General features: G+C 52.5%; 2 protein-coding genes across 10 annotated transcripts in view; one reads left to right on the top strand and one right to left on the bottom strand.

Moving 5' to 3' along the window:
• The window catches only part of DIAPH1 (diaphanous related formin 1), a 93,853-nt gene extending 89,390 nt beyond the window's left edge, over nt 1-4,463 (top strand). For both annotated transcript variants that reach the window (XM_088023292.1, XM_088023291.1), the window contains one exon: nt 2,541-4,463. In XM_088023292.1, coding sequence (XP_087879418.1) covers nt 2,541-2,698 — 158 coding nt within the window. In that variant the 3' untranslated portion in view covers nt 2,699-4,463. The remainder of the gene's footprint in view (nt 1-2,540) is intronic.
• Nucleotides 4,464-6,437: 1,974 nt separating this feature from the next.
• Nucleotides 6,438-22,968, bottom strand: part of LOC114200660 (protocadherin gamma-C3) — a 155,738-nt gene continuing 139,207 nt past the window's right edge. For all 8 annotated transcript variants that reach the window (XM_088023286.1, XM_088023289.1, XM_088023288.1 and 5 more), the window contains exons 2-4: nt 21,460-21,518; nt 13,448-13,536; nt 6,438-8,414 (exon numbers count right to left, since the gene is read on the bottom strand). In XM_088023286.1, the coding sequence (XP_087879412.1) occupies nt 8,188-8,414; nt 13,448-13,536; nt 21,460-21,518 (375 nt within the window). In that variant the 3' untranslated portion in view covers nt 6,438-8,187. The remainder of the gene's footprint in view (nt 8,415-13,447; nt 13,537-21,459; nt 21,519-22,968) is intronic.

Here is a 22,968-nt window from a genome sequence, read left to right as displayed (position 1 = left end):
TAGGGAAAGGAGGAGAAGAGTGAGTTGCTCCGGATTGTTCAAACTGTTGAGTATAATTGTGGCCCTGAAGACAAAGTGGAAACTGGGATTCTTCCATTCTGTTGATTCTCTTTCCAGTTCCAACAAGAGCTTTCTCATTTCTGGTTCTGATCTTAGGCCACTTCATGGACATCCCCAGTATACCTACCTTCCAGGCTTAAAAGGGAAGTTTTGGTTTTCTCCCCACCTACCATCCACTCTTAGTTTTCGTGAAATCGGTAATGTTTCAGAATCTTTTGGAATCTAGAAAATGTAGAAACAGTGCTTGATGAGGTACAGCTGGTATCCTCGTAAAGGAAGAAACCGAAGAGAAACAACACAAGACATGTCACACTTGAACTCTGACTTTCCCATGTTGCCCAGGACAGGTGTCTCTGAAGACCCAGTGTCCTTTTTCTTCTGGGGTCTGGAGTCAGAAATTCTTTCAACATAAACACACCCCTTTAGTCACACACAAGTAGCAATATTTTCTCAACTGCTAGAGACTGCACAGGAACACCAAAGTGCCATCAAGCCACTGCCTTTCTAGGCATGAGAAGTAGGGTCCTAGAGAAGGGAGTCCTTCAGAAAAGAGCTGAAACTAAATGGGGCTGAAGAAGACTTTGCTGGAGACACCAAGAAGATAGAATAACCTACCTGTAGACCTTCCTAGTCACACTCTAGTGGGCTCCTTTTCCTCTCCTGCCAGTCCCTGAGGCCAGAGCATGTTTCATAATCCAAGGAGTGGCTTGTGTGAACGGCCTGGGGTCTGGGTCATATTCCTTCCACCTGGAGCCAGATGATGAGCCCTTGTGCTGGTCAGTCAGGGCCTTCACTCTGCCTTCTCCTCTTGTTAGACGAGCCCTTGTGCCCCTGGGAGGAGGAGTTGGAGGAGGAGACCCATACATTGGTAACCTGTGAGCATGCTGTGTGCTCCCTGACCTGCGGGTGGCCTCTGATGTGTGAACACAGTGGTGCTGCGTCACATTTCTGGGGAGCCGGACAGCCCTGCTGGAAAGCTGCACCGTTCGACCCTGTTTGGCTTCTGCCCTGCCTAAAGCTTCTTGCTGGTCTAGACAAGGCACAGGTGTTCTGGGCGCTTTGTTCACCGCCTCCTCTGGGCCTTGCCCTTCCTGCGCGTGTCCCGAAGCTGCCCCCATCCTGCGGTCTTCCTGTGGGAGCTCGAGGCTCCTTTCACGTGTCCCTGCTTCTTTAAGGCTTAGGCACTGCTTGCTCCATCCTTCCCATGACCCAGCAAGTGGGGTTTGAGGTATAAATCAGATGCTTAAAATTTACCCTTTTTAAAGTATATACTTCAGTGGTCTTTAATATATTTACAAGTTTGTGCAAATATCACCACTATCTAATTCCAGAATATTGTCATCACCCCAGAAAGAAACCCCATCCCCATGAGCAGTCATTTCCCCAGCCCCTGGCGGTCATGAATCTCTTTCTCCCTGGATGTGCCCATTCTAGACATTTCGTAGAAATGGAATCCTAGCACATGTGGCCTTTGTGTCTGGCTTCTTTCAGCCCAGGCAGGCGGCTGTGTGTACGTGTGGTCTCTCCGTGCTGTTTGTAGGGCACAGTCCCAAGAAACTGCCTTTGTGTTGAAGATACTGGGGCCATAAATCTGCATTCCATAAATTAATGTGAGAATCTTAGGGATGGCTCCCAGAAGTTAGACCAGAAACTCATGGATTGATTGGTTCTTCTCTTCCTGTTCAAGATGACAACTGGAGCTTCACCATCCCTTAGCGCACCGGGCTGAGATTTCTTTGTAGGGGCCCGTCCTTGACCCCAGCTCTGTCTTCCCTGACATACCTTTCCTGACCCACCCACCCCCACAGCCACGTACATACCTTGTAGGGCCCTTGGCATGCATATCCCACTGCTACCCTTGAAGAGGGGGGAAAGGGCTGGGCATGTGGGCGTGGGGAGAGGGCAGGAGGGCTGGTGGAATAGCCGGGAGAGGGACACGCAGGCGAGGTCCCTGCATGGCTGCTTTGCCCCTCGTTGCAGGAGTCGCCCCAGGCAGCCTGCAGAGGGCCTTCCTCTGCTTGGGACCGCCCTCCCCAGGGCTGGCTCAAAATGGTTTGGGCCTGGGAGATTCCTGGAGACTGCCAAGAAAACAAAAATACTACTCATTACGAAGCCTGGGTCTATTTAATTTCAACAACCCGGTGATGAGAAAATGCATTTCGAGTACTTGATTTCTCAAGTTTTACACGGCAAACTTGAACCCCATTGTGTCTGTCTCACTATATTCAAACCTGTGCAGTTTCCACCCAGGAAAGCAAGCACATGGCTTGCACCCTGCCCTTAGATTCTCTGCACCTAGAAAGTCTGTTCCACTTGTTCTTGGATCTCTGCCCCCCACCCCTTCTTTAAAATACGGGCCTCTCTGGACCAGACGGTGCAGCCCCCTTTGCATGGCTTTGGGCTGAATGTCTGCTACAGAGTCGGAAAGGGATTAGAGATCGGGCCTTCTGTGGACAAGCTCTCTCATGTCCTTTCTGCAGCCAACAGGAAGGCCGGCTGTGCAGTCACATCCCTGCTAGCCTCGGAGCTGACCAAGGACGACGCCATGACTGCTCTTCCTTCTAAGGTGGCCAAGAACAGTGAGGGAGTCCCCACGACCCTGGAGGAAACCAGGGAGTTGGTTGGCCGCGCAAACTGAGCTGGGTCCTGTGGCCACAGCAGCTCCCGGGCACCCCGGACTGTCTGGCCCTGCAGCCTGTGCCTAAAGGGTCACGGAAATAGTCCTCTGGGATGGTTGCTCCCACTCCCCTGACCCTTCTACTCTGGCCTGCCGCGCTCTTGTGCGTCACACATGCTTCAGCTGCCTGGAGGCCCCCAGGAATGGGCAGTGGGGGGGCGGGGGAGGCCGGAGCCCGAGCCAGCCCGCCCTGGCCGTGTGTATTACCAAAGCAGGCTCTGTGGTTGCTGCCTTAACCCCCAGTGTCTCCTCTCTGCCACCGAGGCCTTGTCTCAGACCAGGCCCCACCTGCTCTCCCAGCTCCCGCCTTTCCAGTGGGCTTGCATTTCACCGGGGTCAATCTTGCTGGGTTTGTGCTTTTCTTTTGTGGTTTCTCCAGCTCTGAGAACAGCATGGGGCTTGTGAACCTTCGGGCTCTATCCCTCCTGTCACCTCTGCTCTGCTCTTCTCTCTCCTGGTTGTTATTTATTACTAGTGGTGTGGCAGTGGGAGCCATGCCTGGAGAAGTGGGGAGCAAACCCCACCCTTACTTACCGCATCTTCCTGGGAAGGGCCTCCCAGAACAAAAAGCCAAGAGCCTGTGGGGAGGCAGGGTACAGAGACATCATGGGACCTGTCCCCAGCCTGCTGCCATGTTTGAGCACCCTGCCTCTGTGAACTATACCCCTGCCCCAGGCTACCCAGCCACGGTCACTCCTCACACCTTCCCCAGAGCTTTGGTGCATCTCATCGGGAGTATGGGCTGTACTGTGACCATCCCAACACCTCACCCTCTGTCTCCAAGGAAATGGGAGGTGGAGCCTCCTGGCTGAAAATTGTTTTGCAAATGGATCTATTTTTATATGAGATTTTTTTTTTTTTAAAGAAAATATTCCTTCCCCCTTTCCCCTCCATAATGTAAAAGGCTCTGATGGCAGGTCCCAGCGACCCTGGGATTTCTCCCCACAGGCCTCAATCCTGAGCAAGACCCTGGACCTCCACGTCAGCCCTAAAGCCTTCTGGGCCCTTGAGGCCAGTGCAGATTCTCTCTCCCATTATCCAGTTTTGGGGCAGGAGGAAGCTCTTCTCTGGTAGAGCTGGACCAGGCCTGAGAATAGTGGGAGCTCTGAGACCACAGAGTTTTTATAAATTTAATATATTTATCAAGCCAAATGTGCAAATGCTAACTGGACACTGGGCAAGGAAGCACACGAGTGCGGCCACACAGCATGCCCCGCTCCCTTCTGAACAGTGGGCAGGCCAAAACTGTTCAGTAGGCCCCGCTCCAGGAAGCTCAGATTCTTTGCCCTCCTTGTGCTTTTAGCTTCCCACCACAGGTAGGGAGAGAGAATGACAGGGTTAGGGCTTGACCCAGGATGAGAGTTGTTGGAGCACAGGGGGAACTTAGCCGACCTAAGGGTTCCTACAGGGAGGGCTTCAGGCCAGGAACTGGGGTGCTGGTTGCTACAGCTGCCTGCGTGTGAAGGAGCAACAGCAGCTCCTTTGAGCTCTTCCCTGGAAGGCGGGGGGAGCGGGGAGGCTGCCTCCCTGGGTCCCTTCCTCCTCCTCGCTGACATCTGGGGCTTTGACCCTTTCTTTTTTAATCTACTTTTGCTAGGATGCATTTAATAAAAAATTTAAAAAAAAAAATGCAAACCTTTTTCCCTTGCCCCTTGGGCTTCTGGGATGTCATCACCTCCAGTGTATTGGGTTTGTTTCCAACTGTTAATAAAGCATTGAAACAGTACTACCTTACTGCCTCCTTTGTGAGTTTAAGCTGTTTTCCAAAGCCCTGGTTGACCTAACAAATCAGTGTCAAAAAGTTGAAGGTACCTATCATGTGCCAAACACCCTGCTTCAGCTTCTGCCACTTGTATTTGTTGGCCCTAAAGAAATGGGGCCACAGTTCTGCCCCACCCCTGCCTCCACGTTGCTGCCTGGGGGCTTGCCCCCCCCCCCACCTCCTCATGCCCCTGCTATGTGCCTCTCTTACTGAGGGAACCATTCACCCATCTCCCCTCTTCTATCTCCACCCCCCCCAGCCCTTTTTGGTGGCCACAGACCACACTTGAGACTAGAGAAACACTGGGGTGGAAGGAAACCTGAGCCTGCCAGCAGAGGTCAGAAGCCAGAGGTCATGCTCCAGGCAACTTGCTGCTCAGAGCCACACTTGCACACGTTGGGACCTGCACAAAGGAACCTTACAAGCTATGAGCAGACTCAGAATAGGGAGCAAAGGCCCGAAGAGGACCACAAAACCATTCGGACAGGCTCTAGACCTGGAAATAAAAGCCTTTTAAATAGCCCTGGAACCTGGGCAGCTGGCTCCCCATCTCGGCAGGGGGATGTGGGGGTGGGTTGCCTGCCTCCTTCTCCCCCACCGGAGGCCACACGTTTCTGGCTCAGAGCTTTACAGGCGCACATACCAGTTAGGGGACCAACCACAGCTGCTCACGCGCTCTGCCAGTCTACTGCCGGCCCGGAATAGAACCCAGGCAGCCAGCACCCCGCCCTCTGCAGCCTGGCTCGCAGAAACAAAACCCTGCTTGCATCGCGAACCGCGCACACCACCCTTCCTCCCACGCAAGAGAGTCGCCTCCAGATGCCTAGTTGGAAGGCTTGGTTTCCATGACGACAGGCTTGGGGGGGGGTGAAGCTGGCAGAACATGTGACCCGGCTCTGAGCCGATGCGCAGAGGAAGCCCAGAGACAGCCTCCTTCCACCGGGCCGTTAGGCATCCCCTCACTGACTTCCCCCCCCCCCCCGCCACCCCGATAACCCCAGTGGGTCTGTGTTTCTGTCCTTCCGCTCCGCCTTCTCCCCTCTGTACTTCCTGCAGCTCCTCCGGCTGCAGCAACCTCGAAGCCCACTGTGCTTCAAGGAAGCAGGCAGAGGAGGAGGGAAGGGGAGGACGACTGACTAACTGAAGAGCGAATGGAAAAGGAGGGGGAGAGGGGGAAAGGAAGGAGGGAGGACGATCTGGGTCTGCGGGCAATCTCATTTCCTGCACACTTTTCAGTCCCCTCGACACCACGGCCCCCCTCCCCAGCGACAGGGATGAAACCTTCCAATTTCCTTGGCTTTGCTGCAGGGAGTGGGAAGGTGAATTCCAGATGGGTAAACTGAGGCCCAGGCTAGTGGAGAACCGCCTCCGGCATGCCCTCCCACTCCCACAGTGTTCCCAAACTCACTAGGCAGCGGGGCTGGCAGGGAATGGGCAGAGGAGAATCCACCCTCCTCCGGAGAAGCCCACAAGGACGCTCGGGCTGTTCATTTTAGCAGGGAAGAGGCGGGAACTGAGGAAATGTCCCCCACCCGGTTTCCAGCCTTTCCAGCCGCTGCCAACGCACTCCCGCCCCCGCCCCGGAGCGTCCTCACTGGCGCCGGGAACCGGGAGCCGTACGGGAGACGGCGCGAGCGCACAAACGCCACACACCGACCTTGCGCTCCGAAACGCCCGCCTCCACAACAGACCCAGAAGCCGATTACACACAACGGGAGACCGATCACCGTCACTTGGACTGTTACGTTTGCACAACAGTGCTGCAAGCATCCACAGCCACACCTGACAGACACAGACTCACGGGCAACGACACAAAACCAGGACGCGCACACAGTCATCGCCTGGCGATCGCGCCCTTCCTCCAGCACCCTCCGCTTAGCTCGCCGCTTCATCCACACATGCCAGGAGCCTCCATCCCTTACACAGAACCGTTCAACCTTTCAGAAGAAACCTTTTAATTTTTTTTTTCCAAAGAAAAAAAGCCATATAAATATTAGAGTATAAAACTTGCGTGAGACACAGGAAGGGGAGTGGGTGGGAAAGCTACGTGACTATGCGAAGAGAAGCACTTCTAGGAGTCAGTACCGGGGAGGGGGTCGCCGCAGCGCGAGGACACAGCACAAAACACAGCACGGGCCGCCGCAGGCGGATTCAAGGGCAGACGGCTGCGCGCAGCCCTCCGCCCACCCGCCCCCACGGAAAAGCACACCGCACTACACTATTGGCTATTCTACACCAGCCGAAAGAGGGAGGGGGCTCTACACTACCGTTAGGGCTGGGGTGGGGCTCTGGCGGGACTGGGGTGGGCCGAGAAAGGTCTATGCACAAGGAGGCACTGGGGGACTTTAACCAGGCTCTGGCCACTAGGGGGCAGACTTGGGGGGGGGGCCTGGGCAGTGGCCTTCACAGGGAAGAAATGGCACCTGGCAGAATGAAGGAACGGAGGCTTGGGGAGTGCGGGGGCCCTGTGCGGGGGCCCTGGTCCGGGGCTGAGACTTCCTGTCCACGGCCCCAGCTCTAGCTCCATGCCTCCCCAGCCCAAGGGCCAAGAATGGCCCAGCTGACCCTCCCTTGCTGCTGGGGCCACACTGCTGCTTCTACCAGGGGCACCTCTGGAGTACCCAGCACCCACAGAGGGCCCTCTGACCTCTCCAGGGGACCTGGTCCTAAACATCCTCAAACCTTTGACTGTGATGCCCGCTGAAATCCACTGATGCTAAAAGCTCAGCCCAAAGTTTACTGCCTTCATGTGGGAAAACGAGGGTCCAGCCTGGTACTTGGTTCATGGCTGGAACTGGGGATCTGGCCAGTACCCTGGGGACATACAGAGCCTTCTACAAGACCCTGACAAGCGGTAAGGCAAGCTTTGTCCGTCCCCCACACCCACACCCACACCCTTCCCTTCTTTATCTTGCCACCCCATACCGTCTTAGAACATGCAGCGAGAAGTCTCTCTTTTGGGGCAAGGGAAGTCACAGCATGCAGTGGGAACATCAAACAGTGAAAAACAGAACAAAAGACTGGTCCCGAGGGCTTTGGGAAGAGGCATGGTAGCAAAGTGCCCTCCCTAAATCCAGCAAGCATCAGTACCATGGGAATCGTGACCATGTCTCCCAAAACTTGAACTTGGTCTTGGGCTCTGGAAGGAGATGAAAGGACTGGCACCAAACCATGCTTTGGGGGAAGTCTGAGAATTGGAGAGGCCTACAAGTTATTATGCCCTTCCAACTCTTCAGAACTATGAGCCTTTTTAGGTCACCAGGTACCTCAACACCCCAACCACCTTCCTTGAGAAAGAGGGGCCGCTGAGGGGCGTGGGGTGGGGTGGGCAGGAGGGAGGCAGGGGACGGTAGATGGGCCTGATTAAATTTGGAAGATGGCAGAGTTCAGCTGTAACTAAACGGGGTGTGATAAATGTCGTCTACACGAACCCCACTACCCCCATGGGCACAGCAATTGATTGGACGGGGGTTCCCAGCAGAACTCCCTTTGCATATTCAATCCCTTGGAGGCAGAGAGGGGGGTGTTGACTGGGCACTTGTTTCTGTTTCCCAAGGGGAGCATGGCCTGGATCCCTACCAGTATCCTGGGGGTGAGCCCTGAAAATCCGAGGCCGGGGTACAGGTAAGGAGAGACTGGGCTGGTCGGGGAGGGAAGCTGCCCTGTGGCTCTGGGCCCGGCCTCCACGTTACTTCTTCTCCTTTTTGCCTGACTTCTTCTTGTTGCCGTTGCCACCTGCAGGGGCCTTGCCGTCTCGCTTGCCGGCTGCGCTGGTCAGCGTGGCATTGCTGCCCGGGATGTAGACGTTCTGGCGGTAGTCGGGCACGTGCTGCAGGGTAAACTGAGGCCCGTAGCGGGCACTTAAGCCCATGGTGCCAGCGCCCCCTCCCAGGGTGGAGCTCCCATCAGCAGCTTCTGCAAGAGACAGAGGAAGGTCAGGAGCTAAACTCTGGGTCCCCAACAGTCACTCTGTTAGAGCACAGCCAGTTAATGAAGGCCTGCCAAGCACCGGCCCCAACCCCGCCGAGCCCTGGGAACGTCCTCTCTCTTCACAAGGGGCAGATGTAAGTGAGACAGCCCAGATTTGATTCCCAGCTCTCTTACCCACTAACTGATTTGGGGCAAGTCTACCTAAACTCCCCTATGTCTCCTCAGTTTTCTGATCTGTGAAACAGGTTAAAAGTAGCATCTGCCTCTTCAGGTTTTGGTTAAGGCTGACCAAAATTATGATGTATATAAAGCACCCAGAAGAGCGCCTATTACACGGTAAGGGCTTAAAACATGCTAGCTGTTACTTTTCTCAGGGCTGAGGTAAAAGCTATCAATTCTTGCCCTAACCCTTCTCCAGGGAGCCCCTCTGGTGGCCACACCGATCAAGAGCTCCTGGGGGGCTGTAACCAGGACCTGTTGGTCCTTCTACCCTCGGGCCAGCTCCCGCAGCGCGGGTATTGGGCAGTTCTGTAGTTAGTGCGGGGTTAGGGAGTGCACGGGCACAGTGGCTTTCACCTCCCTAAGACCACCCAGCCAGACAGGGGTATTTATCCCCACTTCACAGATGAGGAAAGCAAGGCCCAGAGAAGGTAAAAGACCAACTCAAAGCCATAGCAGGTGGCACGGGTTAAAGCCGGGGTGGCTGCGTGTATTTAAGCATCCACTGTCCACTGTCGGGCAGAGTCACCACCACCTCCAGCAGCATGGACCCCGTCCCTCTGCAGAGAGCGGAGCGAGAGGGAAGGCAGGGCTGAGCGGTGTTCTAGGAGGCGAAGAAGATGCTCCTGGGAGCAGACTGCGGGTTACGATGCAGACACAGGCTCACAGTTTCAGAGCTGGGTGACACCAGAGGACACCTCAAGCCCAGCTTCCCACTGGACCCAAGAAGAAATGGGGTCTAGGGAAGTAAAATGCAGGCTCCAGCTCCGCATCACCCTGGGCGCTTGTTGGAAAAGGAGACACAGAATCTGCATTTTACCAAGATTTCCAAGTGATTTTGATGCACACTGAAGGTAGAGAAGCGCAGACTCACTTACCTCACTGGGTTTTTGCGAGGCTTAAATGAGACAATGCTTGGTGCGTGCCCAGGCATGTGCTAAGTGCTCATTGTGAGGTGCGGCCGCATCAGCCTCACGGCCACACGCGGTGTGAGCAACTTCTACTCCACACGCTGCCTGACTGGGCAGGCAGGCAAAACCAGGACTTTCCACGCCGCAGCCTGAGCTCACCAGGGCTTCTGCGGGACTCGTCTGGCAGCGGGAGGGTTAAAGCCCCGGGAATTCCCGGCCCGGCTGGCAGATGAGCTCTCCTCCAGGCCTCTCTTTACTCCACCCTAGACCCTGGGAGTGGGCAGAGAGGGTGACTAAAGACACGGAGGCTGACTAATCCTGGGACACTAACCAGGGATTGAGAAACAGACTGGATCTATTTTCTAGACCAGCACCAGAGGGGGAGGGGAGAGGAGACAGGGACAGAGACAGGAAGGAGGAGCCCCCGTCTTTCTGCCCCCCCCCCCCCCCCCCCCCGCGCGCTCAGGTTTCTACAACCTCCATTCCAAGTCCCAAATCCCAGGATGTGAGGGCTTTGGGGGCACGTGTGAAAGAGAGGCTGGGTGGGAGGGAGCAGCTGCCCACTCCCTTCTCTTTCTCCAGGCTGGTCCCCTCCCCCAGCCCCTTCATTTCACTGACTTTTCCATGTTTTCCCTAATTAACTCCAGGAGGGAGCCAAGTTCACCCTCCCCTCCAGCATCCCTCATCCAGCCTGGGAAGGGAGGGGAAGGGGGCCCAGATTCAGCTTCAAAGAGCCAGGATTCCAGAGTGATTTAGGGGCTAAAGGGGAGAGACTTCAGAGGAGCCAGAGAGAGAGAGGGAGGGAGGGAGACACACACACACACACACACACACACACACACACACACACACACGAAAGGGAAATAAATGGGGAGAAACAGGAAGAAGGGAGGCAGGAACAGAAGGGCATGAAGGGCTTGACTGGATAACTAGAGGCCAGGCCCGCCCACATCCTGCACGGCCCTAGATCTCTAAGGAGCACCCCAAGGGGGTGGAAATGACTAAGCCAGTTGTTGCCACCTCTCACCAGAAGCACAGGCCTGACGTTGGCCCAGGTACTGTGGGAGGGGGGCACTGAGGCTGGGCTGGACCAACAAGGGAGATGATGTGCAAACCCAGAGCCTAAGACAAAAAAGGCTGACATGTGAGTTCCTTCTGGTCAGCTCTGCCACTAAAAATACTGCGTGACCTTGGCAGAGGCCCTGCATCATTCAGGCCTCTGTTTCCCCATCTATAAATCTGAGAGGGAGAAGGTAGACTGTAGACTGATTCTATAGAAGGCTCTGGCCTTCTGTAGAATCAATTCTTCAGTGGCCCCTCCTTCTACTCCTCCAACACACACAGTGAGCAGGGACCGAGATCTTGTCTATTCCCAAGAGAAACATTCTTTAAAAGGAAGCAAGAAAGGGGTGCCTGGCTGGCTCAGTCAGTGAGCACGTGACTCCCGATCTTGCGGTTGGGAGTTTGAGCCCCGTGTCGGGTGTAGAGATTACTTAAAAATAAAATCTTCAAACCAAAGCAAAGCAAACAGCTCTGGCGTGAAGGTGGAAGCAGCTCTGGCCTCCTCTCCAGCGCCTGGCACCCGAACGCCCTCCCCCCTTTTCCCTTCCCACCCCAACCCAGGGCTGAGACAGCACCTCGGGACAGGGAGGCCTGGTCAAGCTAGATGAGGGCCAGTTGAACCACAAACCAGAGCCTCCTTGAAAACACACTTCCCCCAAATGTTTATTTAAAAAGCGTCCCAAGTGTACTTACTTTCCTTCTTACTTACTCCCCCTCAGCAGCCCCTAGCGCCAGGATGGGCTGGACTCCAGGACACTTTCCAGGCTTCAGGGCAGGGAAGTGGGTGCGAAAGTTGAGAGTAGGGCCTGACCCTGCCACTTCAACCCTCTGGGTCCATTCCCCAAGGCCCAAACTTATGCTCAGGTCAGCTGCTGTGTGGGCCAGGGGGCTGGAGCCCTGACAGGGGAGCCAGCCTGCAGTGACCCAGGAAGTTTGTGGGCCATAAATACTGATTCCATTTCTGTTTTTTTTTTAATCTGGATTCAGGCCAAAAAGCCTGTTTCCTGGCCTTAACACTAAAAAACCACAACAGCTTAAATATACCTGACTGTCTGTTTACTTTCCTCAAGAACCTGACTTGGCATCTCCCAGACTCACCCGCCTGCCTCTTTCATACTATCTGGCCTCTCCAGGAGTACAGCCCCCCAGACCTGGGCCAGCTCTGTCCCAGAAGGCTGGCCTCCCCTGTCACTTCCCTCTTCCTCTCCCCCTTCACCTACCATGGGCCTGGCTTCACTCAGCCTCACAGACATCTGGGAAAGGCTTGCCAGATTTAACAAAAATAAATGCAGTGTGCCCGAATAAATTTGAACTTCAGATTAAAAATGAGCCATTTTTTATACAGTATGTCCCAGTACTAATGTTTGGGGCCTACTTATGCTAAAATACTATTTGTTGTTTACATGAAGTTAAAATTAACTGGGCATCCTGTATTTTATCTGGCACCTCTAGTCTGAGCAGGACAATAGGAGGGAGTTCAGTCTCTGCTCCTACTCAGCTAAAGGGAAACGTAGGCTGCATCTAAAGGCAGACGTGGTCACTGCAGAAGAAAAGGCATGAACCTGGGAGTCGGACTGCGTTAGAATCACCCATCTGCAGCTCTAAACAGGGACCTTGGAGCAAGGGATTTCTCAGTTCTCTCATTTGTCATATAAGTCATCACAGACAGGCCTTGCAGAGCTGGTAAGGGGATTAGTTGGTGGGAGGCCCATCAAGTTTGCCAAGCGTGTACCCGGGACAGTACCCAGGTACGACCTCAGTGGTCACTGTTCTGATTCCACCTGGTTCCCTGCCAGCCCTCCGCACATGCTAGAGGCCGGGGTTTGCACGCCACCATGTAAGCCCAGTGCCTTCGTCCTCTGACGGCCTCCAAGGAAGCCTAGGATTTGCTGCGCCTGCAACTAGTCCTTATTAATAGGCATTACTCTAATTCTGCCTTCTACGGGTCAATAAGGATAAGAATTAATCAGTTTTCACCACTGCGTATCCAGCCCTTACTCTGTCATTCTTGTGTTAAGGCCTTACATTTGGCCCTCACAACACCACAGTCAGATCTGTCAAAGTCCTCGATTTACAGTCAGTGAAACTGAGGCCCCCAGGGGCTGAGTCCCTTCCTTGAGGACTCACAGCTGAGCATGGGTGCCAGGATTTGAATCTGGGTTGGCCTGCCTCCAAAGCCTGTGCTCCTAAGTACGAATATCATTCTGGTGTTCTGTTTCCCCTGCTCAGGCCGCTTTTGACTCTTCAGGGACAACAGTCATCGGCTGAATCTTTCTTGCATGTGAAGTTCTTTGTTAGCCCTCTAGGAAAATCAAAATCCTGCTCTGCAGGTGTGGGCAACAAAAAAGAGAAGGGGTCTCACAGGTCCAAGTGCATTCTCTCGCACCCACTTGCATGGATGGAAGGCTTGCGGGTGCCAGGCCCACAGCTTTGTGCTCTATGGAAGCATCTCATGTAATCCTCAAGACAACCCCCTGGAGGCCACTGCCTCCATTTTCTTGGCTGAAGAAGGGTTAGTGAGATTAAGCAAACGGATCAAATTCCCAAAGACAGTAAGTGGCAGAACGAGGGTCCCACCGATGCTGCCCCCTGAAGCTGGACTCAACACTACTGCCTACACCCCCTCAATACATCTTTCCTTTCCCACTCCCCTCGAGGCATCCTGGGACCCTCAGCTGTTTCTCCACCTGGCTTTCTGTCCAGGAATGAGGAGTCCCCTCAGAGCAGCTGAAAGATCCAGAGACGCCAGGCAGGTGGATAGCCAGTCTTGAGGCCTGGCGGCTGCAGGACCACCCCAAACCCCACACCCAGAGGGGCACAACTCACCACTGGCAGAGGCCAGGATCATGGCCTGCAGCATCTCCGTGTCAAACTGGTTGTTGGGCCACGTGCCGGTCTCATCGCCATTCTGGGAGCTGCAGAGAGAGTGGGGTGGTGAGTACAGCCTCTGGGGCCAGCCCAGGCCACACCCCTCCTGTCCTCTCCCAGGGAACCCAGATCTAGCACCCTGTGTCTCTGTCCCATGCAAAAAGATGGCCCGTAGGATCAGAACATGTAATATTTGCAAATCCTTTGGAAAAATTCCTCTGCTGAGCACTCTTGCTTGCCTTGTACCGTCTATAAAAATCAAACCTTTTCTGAGACACTTCCCTAATTCCTCAAGCTCCCTCTCACAGCAAATCCGGTACAGACACTGTTCTCTAGACTGCCAGTTCCCAACCTCTGCTTTGGTAACATGAATAAAATTTGTCAGAGGGGATGCCTAAGCCCACCCAGAGCAGCCTAGGGGCCTCTGCATGGCAGCCCCGGCGGCCCTGTCCCTGGTGCTGTAGCTGTGTGCAGTGGGACAGGGTCTGCCTGCCTCCCACTAGAGCACCTAGTTACCACCTTCAGACAGTCCAAGCACTGAGGAAAACATGACGTGCTCGATAACTGTTAAAAAAAACTAACCTCTAAAGGACCTGAAGGAATTCCAACCCAACTTGGATTTTTCCCACCGTGACTATTTCCCTGCTTTGTTGGAATTTGGAAGTATGACACTTTTTCTGGGGTTTTTTTTGGGGGGGACACCCTGACACACACACAGTCTATTAGGTGATCCTTGGCACCCTTTGGCACCCAGAGTTCCTCAATAAATATTTCTTGCCTGAATGAATGGGAAAAAATCCATGGAGAGAGTTAGGTCACTATGAGGGAAGGATTTGGCACCAGGGGAGTGGCTGCAGGGCAGGCCTTGAACACATGAGAGAGAGAGAGAGGGAGAGCGCGGCGGGGAGGGGGGCACAAGAGAGTGAACACGAGTGAGCAAGAGCACAAGCACATCTGTGCATTCTGTCACGGTGGGTGAGCAGAGCCAAGAAATGCTTTACAGTTTTTCCCTGCCTATGGTTTCCCCGGATCTGGGACCCCCCCACCCCCAGGAAGGTGGACTTGGGCTTAGATCAGGGCACAGCTGCAGTGTGTGACCTCTACACTGTCACATCAAAGGGAGAGTTAGGGAGAGTTAGGGTTGGAGGGGAAAGTAGGAGGCTCGCTTCTCTGAGTGAGAAGAGGTGGAATTCTGTGTCCACTTATTCAACTGACATTTACTGAGCCATGACTGTGCACCAGACACTGGGCTAGATACTGGGGTTATAGTTGGGAACATGACTGAAATAATTTGTCTCTATGACGCTCATGGTCCATACTGAGAGACTGACATTAAATAATTACACATTTAATCATGACTGTGACAAGTGCCATGGAGGCAAAGAGCACGGTGTAGAGGGAAGTCTTGATTTAGTAGGGGCTAGGCAGCTCAATCAGTCCAGGCTTCCCTGGGGAAAAGGGACATTAGAAGACAAGGAATTTAAATTGGAAGAAATTTCCAGGTGATTTGCAGGACAATTCCAGCAAAACAAAAGTAGGAAGAATGACAGAAAATCACCACTTTGTAACCAGCAATCATCAGTGAATACCAAAATATTAAAAGTGGAAGGTTGTTGCACAGTCTCAAATACTACTCACAGAGTACTTATTAATCAATTATTTAAAAATATCTTTGTAATGGAGAGATCTGGAAATACCACTTAACTAAGTGAACATAGTGAGTATCACTGACAGCTGGGCAGACAGACCTGAAATCATTCCCCATGTAATGCAGTGGGAGGGTGCACAGTGTCGCACGGGCAGTATTCCTACCAAAACTGTCAACCTGCTTTCGCTGTGAGAAAATGCAAATCCAGATTGTGGGACATTTTAAAAGACAACTGGCTTGGACTCTAAAAAATGTCTGTCATGAAACACAAAAAAGGTAAGGAGGCTGTTCTACATTAAAGGAGATGAGAGAGAGATGGCAAGCAAATGAAATTCATGCTCTTTGATTGAATCCTAGATTTGAAAAAAAAATACCAGAGGTGTGGCTGGCTCAGCCTGTAAAGGCTGCAGCCTTAAAGTCATGAATTCAAGCCCCATGTTGGGTGCAGTGCTTACTTTAAAAACCAAAAACCAAAAACCAAAAAAAAAAACAAAAACCCCACCAAACAGGTTAAAGAGACATTTCAAGAACATTTATGAAAATCTGCTAGTGGACTAAATATTTTTATTGCATTAGTGTTAAATTTCTCAAACGTGATCATTCTTTCATGGTTTGTAGGAGAATGCTACTATTATTAGGAGTTATATACTGACGTTTTTCAAATATTATGTTGTCTGCCACTCTCAAATGGTTCAGAAAAAGAAAAGTTTAGCGTGTGTGTGGAGAGAGAAAAACAAATGTGCAAAATATTAACAATTGATTAATCTAGGTAAAAACAGTATTTCCATGTTCATCACACTATTTTTGACAAGCTTGAAACATTTCAAAGCGAACAACCGGGGAGTAAAGTGAAGTGTCTAGAAGAGGGTGTAGTGCTGGGGTAGAGCGCCTTCCAGTTAGAGAGAGTAACATGGCCCAAGGCTCTGAGGCTGCGAGAAGCTTGGCCAGTTCAACAGACTAAGGGAAGCCAGTGTGGCTGCCCCAAGGGGAGGTGGTGTCAGGGGCTGAGGATGTACAAATGGACACTAAAGATTTTGGTCTCATCCTAAGAGCTCTGGCAAGTCACTCAGGTGTTTAAAGGGGGGAAACGGGGGGTGTCATGATGGGATTTAAGTCTTTAAAGATCACTCTTGCTCCTGGGAGAGGACCAAGGGTTAAGGGTACCTTTGGGAGGACAGGAGCCTGGGGATGGGGCCTCAGTCAGCTCTGTCTCCGTGGAAATCCAGGGGTCTTTACTTGCAGCCCTGCTGAGCTGTCACTGGGCCTGCTAGAGGGGCACGAGGCTGAGGCAGATGAGCTCATGCCTCAATGAAGAGCCTGACTGGGATGGAGTTGGGAGAACAAGGTCAAGGGAGGGAAGCAGAGAGAAGGGCCCCGGGGTGAACAACAGCATCAGACACTAGGTTAGGAAGATGCCCTGCGGGGACTGGGTAATGGTGTTGAGGGAATAAAGGTGAGTGAGGAGGTGGGCCTGGAACCATGAGGGGCTGGGCTCTGGGGAGGGTCCTTGGGCAATGGTTGAAGGCTGGAGGCTAAGCAGATGCGCACGCAGGCTGTCAGGTCTGTGAAGCTGGGCACGAGGTAAGTGGAGGGGGAGAGACTTCTTTTTGAACAATTTGCTGAGAGCTTCCTATTCTCCGGGTTCTGGGCTAAATTACATATAATTTAGTTGTATATATAATTTGGTTATATATACTTAGTTTATATACAGTTTAGTTAGAGCTTAGGTAGCTCGCCTATTTGAGCCTCAGAACCACCTGCAGATAAGTATTACTATGATTCTCTCTCTTTTCCAGCAGATAAATCCAGGGCTCAGAGGGGCTGAGAGACTCCCGAAGCTGCATGGCTGCTCACTGGCAGAGCTGCAACCTGAAGGGGCCTCCTGTGATTCTGAAGCCCATGCTCTTATAACACGACCCTGTACTGGGCTTCCCCAGGGAGGCCTTGGAGCCCCTGCAGCGGGGACAGGGGGCTCCTCCACGATTTAGGAGACGGTGAAAAATAAAAGTGGAGGCGATGGACTACCTTTAATTGACCATTTTCCAAGCATCTCCTATGTGTCAGCACCTGTGGCAGGCCCTAAGACATAAGAGTTGAGAGACGGCATTCTTGCCCTAAGGAGTCTGTATTCGGGGCTGCTGTGTGGGGGCGGCGTCCCAGAGGCTGGGCTGCAGAAAAACAGCTCCCTGTAGTAGGATGCAAAAAGGGAGAAATCTGGGGACATCCCCTCTGACAAGAGCCTGGATTTAACTGTGTTAAAATATAAATACATATGTATTTTTTGACATGGTAAAAGCCTGTCAGCCTGTTAAAATACACATCCTATGTCCATATGAGGGGCTGTTAGGCAACAATTTACATCCTGAACATTTTTTTCCTGCCATGGGGAAATTCTCGTGGTATCCTGCAAAGAGAACACAAAGAGGTGATAATGCTGATGGAACTCAATTACTAGGGGGAGGAAATGGTGAGAAATATACCACCTCATCAGGAATAAGAGTTCTTAATATTTTGTGAACAAGTTTGTGAACAATTTATTTAGATGAATCAGATTTTAAAAAAGACAAGATACCGGTGCATGTTGTTTGAGTGTACAAAGAAAAAAGTTTAGAAATACACATATGAAAATATTAAAGAGCTTAAGAGATTTGAGACACTCAACCAAATATAAAATGTGGGCCTTAATTTGGGTAAGTGCACAAATGAGTTAACAGAGAGACATATAATCGGGGAAATGTCAATATAGACTGGATTTCTGATAATACTAGTTTATTAATATATTATTTAGTATTAATGTATTATTAGAGTGCTTATGTGTTAAAAAAAAAACTGTCTGTTAAAGACAGTGAAGACTCAGATGAAATTATATGAAGGCTGAGATCTGTTTCAAAATAGTTCAAGGGGGTAACAGGGTGGAGACCCAAGTGAAACAAAGTAGGGCATTAGTTGGAGCTGGACATTGGGATCACAGAGGTTCATTAGACCCTTCTACTTTTGTACAGATTCGACAATTTCCACATTCAAAAAAATGTTAGTCGGGGGGGGGGGGCTCTCTGGGTTGTGAAATTAGAGTGCTTTCTCTTTTAAAATTTTCCTCTATTTCTCATGCTTCTATATCGAGCATGTATTTTTTTTATAAGCAGCAAAAAATAAGTTGCTACTTGCCTGCGAGTGACGGCCTAAGCTGAGGGGGAGCAGGGCGAGTGTCTCTCTGAGGAGGGGGAGTGGAAGGGGAGGGTGGGGCCATCAAGGGAGAACAGAGTGGAGACCAGGGAAAGCTAAATGGAGACTCTCCCCTCTGTGCAGAGACTGGGAACAGCTGCAGGGTGGGGCCTGGGTTACAGCCTGAGAAAGGACAAGTGGTTCGCTGGGTTCAGCGCTTGAGGTAACAGCTGCCGGGACAGGAAGCCAGAAGGGTGACTTGAGAAGGGACACTGGCTGGAAGGAGGAGCACCTGGCAAGCAGGGAACTTCACAACTTGTCTTTCTCCCTTTGGTCTAGGCAAGGTGACCCAGCACTGACTTGAACTTGGACTGGGTTTACTGGAGAACTCAACAGCAGCCCTGCTCCGAAGCTGGTGTGCCAGTAGCCAAGACGGTAGGGAGGAAGTGGAGCAGAGAAGCGGTGGAGGGCCGGAACCAGAGTGAGGCTGAACGAGAGAAATCTCCCCACTTCGTCCTCTCGCTCCAGTTGACTCACCAGAAGGGCAGCAAAGAAAGAATTCCCCGTCAGTCGGCTGATCCTGAGAGGCCTCACCTCAGGGCCTTTGCATATGCTCTTCCCTCCCTCCTTCAGCTGGGTACTTCATACTTAGCCTTCAGATCTCAGTAACACCTCATTTCCTCTTAGATTTCCCTCTGCTCCCAGACCGGGTCAAATCCCTGTTTTATGCTCTCACCACCAGGTACTGCTCTTCATAGCACTTGGGATTAACTGCAATCTTACACTTATTTTGTATTTTTGCTTAATATTTGTCTCACTCAACATATGGTAAACTCCTCAAGGACAGGAAACAGGCCTATTTTATTACCTCCTACACCTAGAATACAACCTGGCCTCCAGGAGGTGCTTACTAACTATGGAATGAACGAAGGAGAAAAGCTGCAGTTGCTGGACTGAGCCCTTAATGTTCATTTCATCTTGGCCATTTCGGAATTCCAACAGAAATGTGTGTCCCATCCCCCTCAAGTTAACTAAGGAAGGGAGCCTTCTCTTACATCTCCCCAAGAGCTCCTATGTGTATTTCAGGCCACCAAGTCTTTCATTTGATGAAAGGGACTTGAGGCAGGGCTAAGGTGCTCAACCCAGAGGGCACATCGCAAGCAGTCTATGGGCCTTCCAGGGGCAGCAGTGAATTCTGCTCCAGGACCAGTACACGGTCTGGGGTGGAGGTGGGGGGTACAGGGGCCACAAGCTGCCCAGTGCGTCTCACCACCTCAGCTCACTTCCTCCTGGAGGCTTTCTCTACACTCACATGACCCTCTTCTTCTAAGAACTTGCTATGATTTGCAACTAGACATTTTTAGTGTGATTTGTTGTCAATTTTCTGTCTCACCTGCTGGCCTGGAAGTCTTTGAGTTCAAAGATGATGTCTGCTTGTTCATTCTTGTAGGACAGTGTTTAGAACAGGGCCTGGCTCACATTAGAGGCCCAATAAGTAATGAATGAATGAACATGTGAATGACCTAACAGATAAGCGATAGAAAGGCTGGCAAGGCCACTGGGGCAAAACAAGACAGATGGGGTCAAGGGAGGGGCAAGGGCAGTCCAAGCCATCTGGCTTGCTGCCTCCTAGGGGCCTTCTAGGAAGTGTCCTGTGTTCTGGATACATGCGCAGGACTGCAGGAGGTGGAGGTTCCACCACATACCAAGGTCTCCTGGGTCCTTGTGGTGGTGCGGGCTCACCATCCACGGCATGTGGGGACATGTGGGCAGTAAGGGCCCGGCCAAAAGGAGGCAGGGGAAGGGGGCCTAAGCTCTGCCTCCTCTCTCTCTCCTGGGTTCCTTGGACTCCTCCAGGCTCCTAACTTTTAACAGGGATCCCTGGCCCCGAGCCCACCCTACCCCCTCAGACCGACTGAAGGTCTTTCTACAGTTTCCCTCCCCACCACCCGCAGGGGGTTCCTGTCTCAGCAGGAATTCACACTGGATTGAAATGAGCAGCTGGGGCAGCCGGGATGGGAGAGTGTGGTGGTAAGCACTGATCAAAGACTCTGTGTGTGGGGGGGGGGGGGGCACGTGTGTGCTGGCTTGCCCACAAGTACAAAGTAATAAGAGACAGGATAAAAGGGAGACGAAGAGAAATAAAGAAAGAGTAACAGAACGAGGCCCAGGGATGCAGAGACTACACACTTCGAGAGACATCCAGAGAGAGACAGAGACAAGGAAAGAGAACAGAGAGGAAAGCAGAAATAGCAAGAGATTAAGAAACCAAGAGACTGGAGACAGAGGAGAACAAAGACGCTAGGCAAGAGGGAGAGACAGAAAAGAGATCAAGGAAAAAGGGAGGCAGAAACAGAGAGGAAAAGAAAACAGGCTGAGACTGAGGAGGAGTCACATTTATTCATTAATTCCCCATTTCCTGAGCACCCAGCATGGCAGGTGCAGTGTGAGGCACAGATGCATGCGAGCAGACACAAATGGTAGGGACCAAGATGCAGCAATTAAAAACAGAAACTGAGGCAGAGACAGAAAGAGAGGGAGAGAGATGGAAAGGGCAGAGAGATGAGAAAGAGTGGCGGAGACAACAGGCCTGTAGGGAGCAAGGCAGGACGAGCTGCGGGACCTAGGGCAGCCTGGAGCCAGGGCAGGACCAGGGAGACCTGCCCCTTGAGCTACCCCCTCAGTCCCACGTCCAGCGGGGCAGTCTCCACCTTCCCCCACAGCTGCCTGGCCTCCCTCACCTGCTGGCTCTGGAGGAGGCTCTGAGCGCTGACAGGGCCTCCCCTCCTCCTCCTGCCACCCCCCCAGTCTCTGCCTGAACCCCAGCCCAACCTGGAGCAGGGGGACGTAGGAATTAGATGGGTATAGAACACTTCCTTTCCACCCAGAGACCACCTCAAGACCAGGAGATAGGAAAAGGTTACACGGGGAGAAGGGAGGGGCTGAGTGTGTGGAATGAGTTTTCAGAAGAGCCAGAGTAGAAACCTCTTCCTTCTGGGGTCTGTGTATCAGCCCCCAATACATTAAAACCTCCCTGAAATCGGAACTGAGGGAAGGAGCCCCTTGTAGCACATGCTGAGCCCTACCCCCCCCCCGCCCCCGTCGTCACACTGAGAACATGCCGCAGAGAAGAGGGTGGGCTGGAGAGGAAGTCACCTACCCGCTGGTGCCAGGTCTCTGGGCCTGAGAGAATCGCCAGTCCGTGTTGGGCGGGGCTTGCTGTGGAGAAAACAGACGGAAAGGGGCTGAGGACCCACAAGCAGTCAGAGTGTCACCTGAGCCCGGGGCTGGGCAGGGAGGGAAAGAGGGAGATGGACACAGAGAAGACAAGAGGAGGGAGGGGCAGGCTCATCGCCAAAGACAAAACGTGTCCCAGGTATCAGAGATCTGAGGTACCAGAGGCAAAGAGATAAAGTAACATCGATCTGACCATAGAGAGCAAATCCCAACTCCTTTGCTAAAGAAAGAGCCCATTCCTCCCTGCCTGACTCAGAACTGCTGAGCTGAGATTCAAGGGCAGAAAGTATCTTCTCCCCACCCCCCACCCCACGAGATTTTCATGAGAATTCCACGAGCCCTAGAAGGAATTTATTCAGCTCCTCAGCTGGGAACAAAGCATCCTTGCAGCAAGATGGCCGCTGCTCTGGGTAACCCTTTTTGCGCCAGGTTGTGCTGTAACATATTCAGAGGGAGCCCTCTTCCAGGCCCTTGGCTCTCGACGACCCCTTCCCACAGCTAAACACATTATTAATTTAGGAGTCATGCCAGACTGATTCTTTGCAGGGCCTCCAAGCCCCAGGACACCTCTCACCCCCAGAACTCTGCCAGACAATGGCTGCGACTGAGGAGGAGAGAACAAGGCCGCTCTGTCTGGGGCAGAGAAAACCGCCAGGATGGAGCCCGGCAGAGATCAAGCTCCCACAGCCTCCAAGCAGAGCCAGTGAAGTCTCCAGGGCTCCTAAGGGGCTGATCTGTAGTCATGTTCCACCTGGATGACGGTGCAGGACTTTGGCCAGACTCTTCACTCCCGAGTCCAGAGGGTGTATTATTCCAACACACGCGCGCGCGCACACACACACACACACACACACACACACACACACACACCACTCCAAGAGCCATCTCCTTAACCATTCTGAGGTGTGCTGGTAATTAACTCTCACCCTCAGTCCCAGAAGCAGAGGAGAAATGTATCTCTGATTACACTGAGGAGAAGAAAGACCCAAGGCTGCCAAATGACTCACTCTGAGGCTCACAGGTGGCAGTGATATGAGCAGAACCCAGAAATTTAGCATCCCAGGTATACCCTGAGTCACCAGCACTAGTCCAGGACTGCCATGGGGAACGGCACTGAGATGCCTACTCCTCAGCCTTAGACACAGGAGAATCTACACAGAGATGCAAGAACCATGACAGACTGGAAGAGAGTTACTGGGCAAAACTCACAACCTATGTAAGGACGGCGGGTCCAAAGCGTGTTCAGTGAGGGCTGCTCAGGGATAAGGAGCCCCAGAAGACTTTTCTCTAACATAAAGCCCTATGAGGGAAAGAATCCCATCTATGCCCCATCCCAGCAGATGAAGACTGCCCTCCTTCCTCCAGCTTTACAAGTGCAAGCGACTCAAAGTACAAATTCTGGAGTTAGACCCGAGTTAAAGCTTTCTCTACC

The sequence above is a fragment of the Eumetopias jubatus genome, unplaced genomic scaffold (assembly GCF_037043125.1).
Source record: "Eumetopias jubatus isolate StellerSeaLion01/CBP00866 unplaced genomic scaffold, mEumJub1_p1.0 scaffold_5, whole genome shotgun sequence".
Lineage (NCBI taxonomy): Eukaryota > Metazoa > Chordata > Mammalia > Carnivora > Otariidae > Eumetopias > Eumetopias jubatus.
Note: the sequence above shows the minus strand (reverse complement) of the source record. Positions and strands in the feature narration are given on the sequence as shown.